Source organism: Macadamia integrifolia, chromosome 13 (genome assembly GCF_013358625.1).
Source record: "Macadamia integrifolia cultivar HAES 741 chromosome 13, SCU_Mint_v3, whole genome shotgun sequence".
NCBI classification, from domain to species: Eukaryota; Viridiplantae; Streptophyta; class Magnoliopsida; order Proteales; family Proteaceae; genus Macadamia; species Macadamia integrifolia.
This window is the reverse complement of record NC_056569.1, coordinates 13,953,009-13,965,780: the sequence shown is the minus strand read 5'-3', so window position 1 is coordinate 13,965,780 and position 12,772 is coordinate 13,953,009. Positions and strand designations below refer to the sequence as shown.

The 12,772-nt window shown below is 39.2% G+C and overlaps 1 protein-coding gene across 1 annotated transcript; it reads right to left on the bottom strand.

The window, feature by feature from the left end:
- Window positions 1-206: 206 nt before the first annotated feature.
- Window positions 207-11,189, bottom strand: LOC122059921 (vacuolar-processing enzyme-like). The gene is made up of 9 exons (XM_042622993.1): window positions 10,871-11,189; window positions 3,692-3,856; window positions 3,441-3,597; window positions 2,990-3,075; window positions 2,696-2,895; window positions 2,170-2,218; window positions 1,359-1,568; window positions 789-995; window positions 207-602 (listed from the first exon to the last, which is right to left on the bottom strand). The coding sequence occupies exons 1-9, from the start codon at window positions 11,087-11,089 to the stop codon at window positions 420-422; spliced, it is 1,476 nt and encodes a 491-aa protein (XP_042478927.1). The 5' UTR covers window positions 11,090-11,189; the 3' UTR covers window positions 207-419.
- Window positions 11,190-12,772: the final 1,583 nt, after the last annotated feature.

Sequence of the window (12,772 nt, the reverse complement as noted above, 5' to 3'; positions counted from 1 at the left end):
AGTAACCTATTTATGGTTGAGATGAAATGGTGTACCCTATTTATGGTTGCACCTTGTGTCGTTGAGGCTAACCAAATTCAAGGAAATATTATTATTTTTTTAGCATTACTTAACAAAAAAATTGGCAAACCTTTAGAATCATGTATGTAAGAAGCAAGGAAAGCGGAGATTGAACAGTTACACTTTGTTACAAGCAAATACCAATATGAGAAAGAAACAATATTCCACTTGGAATGCACAAGCAGCACCATGCATTATCATCACTTATATTTTACACGGTTTCATTACATACAATCCTGATACGTATTTCTAGGCCGTATTTAAGATGGATGCAATCTAAAGCCCATAAGCAATTGCAAAGAAATATTTACATATAAGAGGGCACGAACCGGCCAAAGATGTTGGGCCTTGTGTGCTGATCATGCACTGAACCCTTTGTGAAGGGAACTCCAAGAATTTGTGGGCATCCTGGCACAAGCTTGGGCCGAGGCCTCAGCCATCTGCTGCTCGTTTATACCCGCATTGCAGATGTTAGCAATAGAACGCATGTGTTTCATCCCATACTGAGATATCGATCCACAGTGTGTTTCGTAAGTCCTCACCTGCTCAATAGATTCAAATGAATTCTCAGACTGATGATGATGGTTGAAAAATTATCAACTTGAATCAGTCGAGGCTTCTAGGAGACTGGTGCTATAAATATACAATGGTCAAATTGGATATAACCAGGTCATCATACTTGGTCAAACCAGATACACTGACAGATAGTGTAACGTTTCACCACTTACCATTGTCTTGAGGCAACCCCAATCATCTACAAGGGGCTGTCCTGCAGGACGAACAGCCTTCAGAACCTCTGGACCTTTCTGCATTCCGAACAAAAGCTTTCCAATCAGTTTAATACTGTGGTCTACGTGTGCCCTATGAGACATTACATCGACAAACTGCTTCTGAGCTGCAAGTTTCCTAAGAGAGCCTTCCGGAGCTTTGCTGAACTGGTAGGAGAACAATTAAAAAAAAAAGTGTATGTGAGAACATTGACTGTTTACTCTTCTATAACAAACAGGGATATGATGCTATAATAAATAAATCAGAGCTGAAAATATTTCAGTGGGCATAAGCCTGCCTTTGTATAGGGCCAAGACCAGTAGAAAACCTATTTTAGCAGGGTCCCCGGGACAAAGGGCCAAGACCAGTAGAAAGCCTATTTTAGCAGGGTCCCAGGAGGAGGGGACTATAGTCGGCCACCTTCGGCCTTTGTATCGATCCAAAACTTGGCATAGACTTTTATATTAGCATTATAATGGAGCAAGACAATATTGATTCAATAAGCCATATAAAGTGGTATTTGACCAAACCTTGCGCCAGAAATGAAGAAGATCTGCATCCCTTTGGTTAACTGCCGTTGAAAAAGATGGCAAAGAGTTTTCTTGTATGAAGGTAGAATTATCATTTTCCGGATTTGTACCCATATACAGAAAGAGGTGCTCCTCATTAATACCTAAATCCCCATACTGCTGAACATGGGAGCCATAAGCAAAGTTTTCATTCGCTGTCCTTGTTTTTACCTGAAAATGCTCACTCAGATTTCTCAATCATGTTGAAACAATTTAACAAAGCATATATAAAGTCAGAAATGTCACCAAAGGGGAGCCTAGGACACTATATTTTATGTGCAGGGTCAACACAAAGACACTAAAACAAGCAGGTCTATCAAGGTTCCTCAACAGAGAGAACTTCAACATGGCTTCAACATGGCATATTCATTGTCATCATTTTCCTTCATATCATGGTTTGAAATTTAGCCGAAATTACCAAAATATTTCGGTTTCACAAGAAACCGAAACAAAATGACAATCAAAATTTATAAGCAAAATTTTCAAAAGTTACCACCCAAACATTTCGGTTTTGGCAAAGGCAGAAATGGGGGTGGAAATCCAAAATTTCGAACCTTGCTTCCTATGTGAGCCATGTCAAGAAAGGTGAGGTCCATCAACTGAACAATCCCATATATGAGACCAACCATGCTGAAAATGGACTCAGCTACATGAGAATAAATCTTTCCACCTTTGAAGATAGAGAAACTCCAGATAACTTTTAGTGGCCATGATAAGAGAATCCCAGGATATCCCTACAAAGTAATCTAAGTACAGACTTCAAGATTTTTACCAGTTGATACTGCTGCTTCAGAGTTTCAGTCCTCAAATTGTGTGCATCACTGCACATGAGTGAATAGGTTAAGTACTACAAAACACTTCAAAACTAGAAGAGACATAAAGTAAAGCTCATAGTATATCCTTTGCCTATGACAACACATAGGCGAATGCACCGTGTCAAGCAAAGCTCAACCATGACAAATTCAACAAAGAATTTGGAGCAACAGTTAGCAACAAAACCCCCCCCCCCCAAAAAAAAAAAAGAAAAGAAAAAAAGAAAGAAAGAAAGGGACAGATTAACCGAAGTATAGATTTGCGTCCCGAATTTGTGTGGGACTATTGCGAATTTCCCAAATCAACAAGGTTGATTCAGCAAATGTCGGTAGTTCAGCCAAGATACAAAATTAAAATTTAATAGACACCCACAGTCACCCCTCCCCCCAACCCCCCAAAAGAGGGGAGGAAGAAACGAATGAACTCCCAAAGGAACCTAGTAGGACATATTTGCTTTTTGAGTTTCTTTCTTTTACAAAACATACCTATCTTCCATCCAAGCAACACTGTATAAGTCACCCAAACAGGTCTCAAATTCTGGAGGAGGAGGAGGAACCTCGCCGGGACAGTAGGTTCCCCAACTGCTCTCCACTGCATTCGATGCCGTTGTTGCATAGATATTTAGGCCTTCTGGAAGAAGGCCCTCAAAAATACTCCCAGATTCACAAGCTTCAAGATAGAACACCTACAAGCCGAAGAAATAATGAGCTAATCAAGAAAATATTAACTCTGTCCACAACCCCTTTCAGTACCCAACTAATATGTGAAAAGTCATCTACCAAGCTTTTATATGTCACTGAAGCATGCTTTTTCTTTAACACATCTATCAGATCATTTGCATAGAGGTAAGGACCAGATGGCATCCCTGACAGAAAGAGACAGCATGTCAGTTCATCATTCATAAATTCTGGATCTTCTTCAAAATAATAGAAATCAAACCAAGGGAAAAAGAATTAGACAGTGTCATAAGAAAATTCAATGGGACTTATGCTTGAATATGTAAGACACAAACAAGCAGAACATTTTAATTGCATGCAGAATCTTATGGTTTGGACAAATTTGAGTATACTGATGATAGCTTAAAAATCAGATAAAATTGAAACAAATTTCAAGTCTCAATGGCCTAGTCGTAAGCAGGGATTTCGGGTTGTCAATCATGAAGAAACATGAAATCAATAAGAGAAGGCTGAAGCATTTTAAAGCAAAAGATATAAATGTGGAGCTACTAACCAAGCACCCCAGGACCACCATGGTCAGTATAGTAAACGAAAATATGGTCATCTGGACCACTATCCACAACCTTCCCACTACCCCCAGTAAGAGCAGTTTTGTTTCCAAGGAGAACAGCAAAGAAGTTGTCAACGGTAACATTATCTCCAGTATAATCCTGCAACAAGAGAGTTCCAGGCATGAGATGATACATTCATAAGACAGTAGAAGTTAAACCTCAATGCAAAATTAAATAAATAAAATAAAATAACCTTTGGAACTCCTTCATAAACATCATCACCAAGTGGGTTATTGATGATGACGCCAGGTCTAGGGTTCTCCTCATTGAAAGCAATATCATCGTACATGAAAACAATGATGTTTTCATCTTTCATTCCACCTTTTCTCAAGATTTGATAGGCATGGCACACATCAGACTGAGGACCAAAAGAAGGAGAAAAAAAAAAAAGGTTAAGGATTACAATACCAATGTAAAATCATTAGATAGACAAAATTACCAAATCTAGAGAATCACCATATCAACAACTAAACAATCATATGCAAAACCATACCAAATTTACCTACAAAAGATTTAAGTGCAAGCCTATAAAAGCATAACAAGGCTCAAGTCACATGGACCAATAAATGGCATAGTTATTTCATAAAACTTTCCTATTAACAAAGGTATAAGAAAATGTGAATTCTTTTTCTTCCCCCGCCCCTCTCCGAACACGAACCGGAGTTCCGAAACCCCAATTCCGGGTCACTATGGGCCCACCACCCACATGATAAGAGTCAGAATATAAGAATATTACTGGCAATTCTGTAATTAAATGGGAGTTCGGGATCCATTTTGGTAAGTCAACAAGAAATTAATCATCTTGCTTCTCACGTTAGGACTGTTTCTGCAATAGACTAGCACCTATATAATTCAAGAGTATTCTCTCATGTAAACAGAGATTGAGTCATATGAATCCCAACACACTACCCTCTTGAATCCAGTTAAAGCCACCCGAAAGAACTACCAAGGATTAACTGTTAAAATACTGAAGTTATACCTGGTAGAAGATCTTTGGAAATAGCTTGGTTACAGGTTCGGTGCTCAACTGAGAGGGTCTGAGTAGCTGAAACTCTAGGTTTGGGTTGCCTACAGGTAAGCAAGCTAGCCCAACATATGAGGAAGAACAGAGGAGAAGTGAGGGAGATCAAACCAACAACAGTGGACTGTTGGTACTGCTAGACAGAACAGAGAAGGAAAAGAATGAAAACAATGAAAAGAATGAAAGGAGAAAAGTAAGAAAGGAAGAGAGAAAGGAAGGAGGAACAGAGGAGACTCACCCAAAGGAAGAAGACTCTGCTCCGTGTGGAAGACTGAGAGGGGAGAAAAAAGGAGAAGCATATAGCCAGGCACTCTCCACTGTGTGGATAAATCTCAATTCCAGTTCAATATTCAACTTTGTTTTTCGTTCGATGGTTATATGGATATATATTTATACGAAAACAACTCCTACTCTCATACTTAGTTTGAAAATAGAAACAGAATCAAACTAGGAAATTACTACCAAAACAACAGTTATCTAATGTAAAATCTTTCTCTTATCAGTAAATCCAACGAGAGATCAATCGCAACAAGATTGCACATGGGAACCATGTTGGTGTATGATGTCTTGTATTCCGTCACAGTTTAACCCAGGGAGTACTGGTGCAGCACCTCGACAGGCAGGACGGCGGTCCTGTTAGCCGGTTAGCAGGCCGTGGGGGTTGCAAGGCGGGCATGAGGCCCCCCTGCATAGCAAAGGGTGTAGGGGGCCACTCGAATTTTTTCTTTGAGTGTAATTGTATACTTTCCGGATTAGGGTTTTTTTGCTATATATTTGTAGCGAGGGTTTCCTTCTCTGTAATGCAAGGAATACTGAAAGGTGTGAGGGACGAGCGCTGTAACCCTATTCTCTATTGATAGTGAAGCAGGATCTCATCTCACCGAGGACGTAGGCAACCTTGCCGAACCTCGTAAATCTATGTACATTGTTTGTTCTGATTTTCATTATCTTCCGCATCGTTTTAGCGTTACGTTTCTACAAATTGATATCAGAGCTCTAGGTTTCTGTTTTCTAGGGTTTACTATCACGATGGCAGGGAAGGGATCGAATGTCAAGTATGATATCGAGGAGTTCAATGGGAATAACAATTTCACCCTTTTGGTGTCCAAGGATGAAAGATCTTCTGATACAACAGGGTTTGGCGAAAACATTGTTGGGAAAGCCGAAGAAACCTGCAAAAATTATTAACGAAGAATGGGAAGAGATGGAGGAAAAGACGATAAGTGCTATTCAATTGAATCTTTCTTATGATGCCTTGTAATATGTTGTGGGTATCGAATCTGCACCGCAGTTATGGGCAAAACTTGAAAACATCTACATAATGAAGTCCTTAACAAACAAGTTGTTTGTGAAGAATCAATTGTATTATCTACATATGGAGGAAGGTATGGATCTATTAGAGCATCTTAACATGTTCAATCAGATCATAAGTAAACTTGCAAACCTAGAGGTTAAGATTGAAAATGAAGACAAGGCGTTATTGTTGTTGTCGTCGCTCCCAGAATCATATGATCACCTGGTAACGACTCTCTTGTACGGGAAGGAGACCCTTGAGATGGATGAAGTCGCGACTGCCCTCACGTCCAATGAAACAAGGAAGAAGGCCGGTAGTACAAAATCTCAAGGAGAAAGTCTTTTCGGAGGTGACAAAGAGCAGGAAAGAGGGAGATCAAATCAGAAGGGATCTGGAAAGAGTTGATCGAAATCAAAAGAGACAAAGACAAAGGTCTCTTGTTACTATTATAAAAAGGAAGGTCATCTGAAAAGAGTACATGAAGAGGAAGGCGGACTTGAAGAAAAAAGGAGTAGATAAGGCATCTGAGGAAGTTAGTATAGCTGACAGTTCAAATAGAGATATACTCTATATCATCAGGTAAGAATCAAGTAAGAATCAACCTTTTGATTCTTAGATTTTAGATTCTGGATGTTCATATCACATGTGTCCACAAAAGGATTGGTTTGATACATATCAACCATATAATGGCAGGTCTGCCCTAATAGGGAATGATGTTGTATGCAAGACATTAGGATAGACACTATCAAAATCAAGATGTTTGATAGGATAATAAGAACTTTAGCAGATGTGAGACATGTACCAGAATTAAGGAAAAACTTAGTATCTTTGGGGAACTTGACTCAAATGGCTGCAAGTACATAGCAGAAGGTAGAGTTCTCAAAGTTATTAAGAGTGTCATGGTTGTTATGAAGGGACAACTAACTGGAAACCTATACAGACTCATAGGGAGCACAGTTACAGGTGGAGTCACAGATGCAGGATCTAATAAAGATGATACATGTCTGTGGTATATGCGATTAGGGCATATGGGAGAAAGAGAATTGATGGAGCTTCATAAAAGGAAACTGTTGAAGGGAGTGAAAACCTGTAAACTGAACTTTTGTAAGTATTGTGTGTTCGGAAAACAATACAAAGTTAGTTTCAAAACTACAAAACATAAGAGTAAAGAGGTGCTTGATTATGTACACAGCGATATATAGGGTCTTTCAACAACAAAATCTAAAGGTGAGGCAGAATACTTCGTGACCTTTGTTGATTACTCAAGGAAAGTCTGGATTTACTTCATGAAGCATAAAAGTGAGGTGTTCACTAAATTTAAGGAATTTAAGGCTAAGGTAGAAAGGAAGACAGGAAAGAAAATTAAGTACTTGAGAACAGATAATGGAGGGGAATACACGTACAAACCGTTTTTAGAATTGTGCAAAATTGAAGGGATTACACATCACTTCATGGTTCCAAAGAAACCACATCAAAATGGTGTAGCTGAAAAGATGAACAGAACACTTCTGAAAATAGCTCGGAATATGAGGCTGAATGCAGGGTTGAGCAAGAGATTTTGGGTAGAAGCAGTGAATATGACATGTTTTCTCATCAACAGGTCTCCATCAAAGGTGATTGATTGTAAAATTCCCAAAGAGGTATGGACAGGAAAACCAGTAAATTATTTTATTCTAAAAATATTTGGTTGTCCAACCTATGCACATGTTGAGGGTGAGCAGCGTTCCAAATTAAACTCAAAGTCTAAGTAGTGTATCTTTCTTGATTTTAAGAAAGGCGTAAAGGGATTCAAGCTGTGGGATCCAAGTTCACAAAAAGTTGTGGTTAGTAAGGATGTTGTGTTTGATGAGTCTCATATGGTGAAGTCAAATTGCAATTCACAAGCAGTTGATGAAAATAAAGAAGGTTCTACTGTGCAGGTGGAGTTAGGTGAGTCAGAAACAATAAGAATGAATCATCAAGTGACTTACCAGGACAACATGAAGCAGTAGAAGTTCCCTATAATGTGGCAAAGGGTAAAGGGAAGCATACTCACAAAGCACCTGTGAGATACGGGTTTGAGGACATAGTTGCCTATGCCCTCACTGTAGGTACAGGTGATTCATCTTCTTACCATAATGCTTTGAGTGATGCACGACATAATAAATGGATGGCAACTATGATGGAGGAAATAGTCTCTACAGAAGAACAAGACTTGGGAGATTGTGGAAAAACCTAAGGGAAGAAAAATCATTGGGTGTAAATGGGTCTTTCGTAAAGAAGAGGTAGCATCTGAGGAGCGTGAAAGATATAAGGCCAAACTTGTAGCCAAGGGCTATGCATAGAAGGAGAGGATAGACTACAATGAAATATTCTCTCCAGCGGTGAAACACAATCGATCAGGGTACTAATTGCTTTGGTGGCCATGTATGATTTAGAGCTTGAACAGCTTGATGTGAAGACTGCATTTCTTCATGGTGACTTGGAGGAACAGATTTACATAGAACAGCTTGAAGGTTTCAAGGTGCAGGGAAAGGAAGATCATGTTTGTCTACTTAAGAGGTCACTTTATGGTCTTAAGCAATCTCCTAGGCAGTGATACAAGCGCTTTGATTCCCACATGATGAAGATTGGCTACACAAGAATGAATATGATAGTTGTGTTTATTATAAACTGTCAAGTGATAATTCCATTATTTTGTTGATGCTTTATATTGATGACATGCTCATTGCTGCAAAGAATAAACATGATATAGTCTCTTTAAAGTCTTTGTTGAATGTTGAATTTGACATGAGGATCTTGGTGCTGCTAAGAAGATCCTTGACATAAAAATCCTTAGAGATAGAAATGCAAGTAAACTTTGGGTAACTCAAAAGAGGAATATTAAAAAGGTGCTAGAGCATTTCAATATGGAAAAGGCCAAGCCGGTTAGCACTCCGTTAGCCAGTCACTTCAAGTTATCTAAAAGGGAATGCCCTACAACACATAAGAAGGTGGAGCATATGTCTCAGGTCCCCTATGCTAGCGCAGTTGGGAGTCTCATGTATGCTATGGTTTATAGCAGGCCGGATTTGTCTCATGCAGTCAGTGTTGTTAGCAGATACATGAGTAATCCAAAAAAAGAGCATTAGAATGCAATTAAGTGGATCTTCAGATATTTGAGCAAGACTAAAGATATAGATGTTATGTTAAGTGGTAATGAAAGTTCCACAGAATTGGACGGGTTATGTTGATTCTGACTATGCCGATGATTTAGACAAGAGGAGATCTACTACAGGGTATATATTTACATTGGCTGATGGACCTATATCATAGAGAGCGATACTTCAGTCTACAGTTGCATTGTCCATTACAGAGGTAGAGTACGTGGCAGCAGTTGAGGCTACCAAGGAAAGAGTCTGGTTAGCTGGATTAGTTCGTGAGTTGGGGTTTGAGCAAGGAGGTATAGTGTTACACTGTGACAGTCAGAGTGCCATACATCTTACAAAGAATCAGGTGTTTCATGCAAGAGCAAAGCATATTGATGTGAGATTTCACAAGATCAGGGAGCTTGTGTCAGAAGGCAGTATTCACTTGAGAAAAATTCATACAAATCTCAATCTTGCAAATATGTTTACCAAGTCAGTTACTACAAAGAAGTTCGAGTCCTGTTTGGACTTGATTAATGTTACTCATTGTTAAAGATGAGAGGTGCACCAAATAAGTGTGGGTTTGTACCTCTAATGAGGTACGGGGATGAAGATGTATACAGGATAACTTTACAGGAGATTCGACAGAATTCAAGCTAAGGTGGAGATTGTTGGTGTATAATATCTTGTATTCCGTCACAGTTTAACCCAAGGAGTACTGGTGCAGCGCCTCGACAAGCAAGACGGCGGTCCCACTAGCCGGTTAGCGGGTCATGGGGATTGCAAGGGGGCAGGAGGCCGCCTTGCATAGCAGGGGGTGTAGGGTGTACAGCCTCCCACTCGAATTTTTTATTTGAGGGCAATTGTGTACTTTTCAGATTATGGTTTTTTCGCTATATATTTGTAGCGAGGGTTTCTTTCTCTGTAATGGAAGCAATACTAAGAGGTGTGAGGGACAAGCGCTGTAACCCTATTCTCCATTGATAGTGAAGCAGGATTTCATCTCATCGGGGATGTAGACAACCTTGCCGAACCTCGTAAATCTGCATGCATTATTTGTTCTGTTTTTCATTATCTTCTGTATCGTTTTAGGGTTGCGTTTCTACAGACCAAACCAGTATTAAGAACAAAATTCTCTAACACTTTTTTTACATATGAAGAAATAAAAAAAGATATGACCAAGACTTCACCACCTGGCCTGCTGGAATGAAATCACCACCATAATCAACTAACTAAATCAACATAGTAGAATCGAATTGGAATCACCGCCAAAAGGTGTTAAGTGTCACACATCGCTGAACCAAAGAAAAGCAAATTTTTTGTCCGAATTTCTCATTGTTTTCTTTACATTCACCATGCTTATCGAAATTCATTAAGCTGGAAAATAAACTTGTAAATCTTCTTCGAAATACAGAACCCAAATCATTAAAGATTCAACTAGACCAAAACCTATGACAAGCCGGGGCAGAAACGGAGGCTTGAACTTTGATCGACTTGCTCTAATTTATAACAAATAGTGAAAGAATATGATTTCCGTCCGTTATTTGTACAATTCCATCTCTCCAACCATACCAATTTAGATTTGAAACGAGACCTAGCTTGTACCAGGGAGAGGGAGGGAAACGAAGATACAAAAAATCAACAAGAGAAAATAAGCTGCACAGAAATTACGAAAATTAAAAATCAAACCTCATACAGATACTCAAGCAAACCCTAACTTCTCAAAAGCAAGACCTAACAAATAGCAACTTCCAAAAATACATAATCAGTAAAAAAATTACAAGCGGAAGGCGTAATCTTAAAGATACTAACATCAACATCTCAAACAACAGAAGCAGATATGGCAAAAGACAAAAAACAGCTCAAATTTTTGGGGGAGAGGGAGAGGGAGAGGGAGAGGAATAACAATAAAACTCACAGAAACCAAACATATCAGGCGAATATTATTACCTGATGGCGGTAGTTCCAGTAACCGTTAGAACCAGCGATGAGAACGGCCCATCTGGTACCCACGGAATCATCATCGTCGCAGTTGCCACTGCGACCAGGGAATTTCGTCATCTCCGACGGTAGCCTGAGCACATCGCCGACGCTATTCCGAGCATCAACGCTTAGAATTGAAACTGAAAGTAGGCATAAGAGAAGAACGCCAACGACGGAGCGAATCATCGTTGCCCGTATCCGGAAAATATATGCCGAAGAATGTGAAAGAAGGGTCAGAGTCCAGGGTACAGATCTCGATAAACGAAGAACTAAAAAGTTTGGGGGGAGGGGGGGTGGGGGGGGGGAAGCTTATTTAAAGGCTCTTCATCGGCCATTATTCAATGGCTTAGCTTGGAGTGTGCGTTATTTGCTGACGTGGTACATTATGAGACCGCATTTTACTTTTCCTTTGCAACGGGAAGGAAAAGATAATCTAATTGGCTATGTTTGGTACTTAATGTACCAAACATAAGAAGTCATCAACGGCAGCCTTAGGCGATGGATTTTTCCTCCCACCTTCCTCATTATCCCTTTGGCATTTCTGATTTTAGGGGTTGACTTAGGTTTACACTTACACATCACAAATAATTGTTTCATTAAAAAATTATGCAGAGTTGAATCGGTCTGCTTGTTGGTTTGCCTCAAGCAATAATGCGAACTAGGAAAGGAAAGAGGGAAAAAGAAGATCCAAGTGGGAAAAATCGTGGTTTGAATTTCTTCCTCCCATTCACGGATTTCTTCAACTTTGTCATCATCCTATTCCCCTGTTTTGTGCTTACCGTTGCAATCAAATCCAATTGCTCAAAGGTTTGTTTCTAGTCTCTTTCATGCGAGATGCGAGAGGCTTCTATTACTCATAACATTTCCCATCTCCAAGATCCATCTTCCTCTCTATCATTCTTCTTCTTCTTCTTCTTCTTCTTCTTCTTCTTCTTCTTCTTCTTCTTCTTCTTCTTCTTCTTCTTCTTCGTATAATCGTATCACCATGTCTTAGGGAAGAAAACAATGAAGAGTATATGGAAGATGAAAGGGGAGTAATGGTTGCTAAGATGAAAAAGAAAGGAGGAAGTATGAAAGGTTGGTTTGGGAAGATGTTCATAGACAATGAGACTAACCATGAGCCTCTTGAGAGAAGTTATCATCATCGGTTGCTTCAATGAAGGTGAGTGGAGGTTAGGGATAATGAGGACTAGGTAAAATATGAATTGGACATTGTTTTAGTCAAAAGGTTACAACAGTCATTTTAACTCTTCACTTAATAGTGACTGACGACATGAGGTCTGAGTATAATTTGGTATTCTATAGGGGTGTTTCTCCAATAATGGCATTCTCTAAGAGGTGGCGCTATAAATTACCCTTTCTCAAATTACCATGGGGATCAGAATCAATAAGCTCATAAATAAATAACAAGGACATAAAAATAAATCAATTCAGTTCTCTAAGTAACAAGGGGAAAGTTTTCGGCCAAAGTCAAGTTTTTTTTTTGATATCTTCTCAATTATTGATAGTGTCTGGCCCTTTTATTAGTTGCATGTCCTTGTTGAAGGCAGTCGATGGTTTTAGTATCTCCTCCATAATTACAATAAAATAAATCAGTAAACATCATTAGGACCACCTTCTATTTATTTAATTGTTAAATGGGAGTCCCGTATTTGCTTTTTAAGCCAAAACTTGACAATTGGTATCAACTAAGAAAATGGTGGTACGAATATTCAGTGAACTTGGTTTAGCTATCAGACAATTTTGAATGGGTTTCTCTTTGGAAGCAAACAGAACCAAATTTGGAGTAGAGTGGATGTCCTTATCAAGAGTTGGGATGGGTCTTTCCCTTATTCTTCTCCCTCTTATATATGATTTTCTTCCCCTTAA

Excerpts from the sequence above, each read along its gene's own strand:
- LOC122059921 (XM_042622993.1), bottom strand. The coding sequence starts at position 11,089 with ATGATTCGCTCCGTCGTTGGCGTTCTTCTCTTATGCCTACTTTCAGTT. Across the intron at positions 3,076-3,440 it reads TGGTGGTCCTGGGGTGCTTG|GGATGCCATCTGGTCCTTAC; the intron begins GTTAGTAGCTCC and ends TCTTTCTGTCAG. Across the intron at positions 1,569-2,169 it reads TGAAGCAGCAGTATCAACTG|GTAAAAACAAGGACAGCGAA; the intron begins GTAAAAATCTTG and ends GAGCATTTTCAG.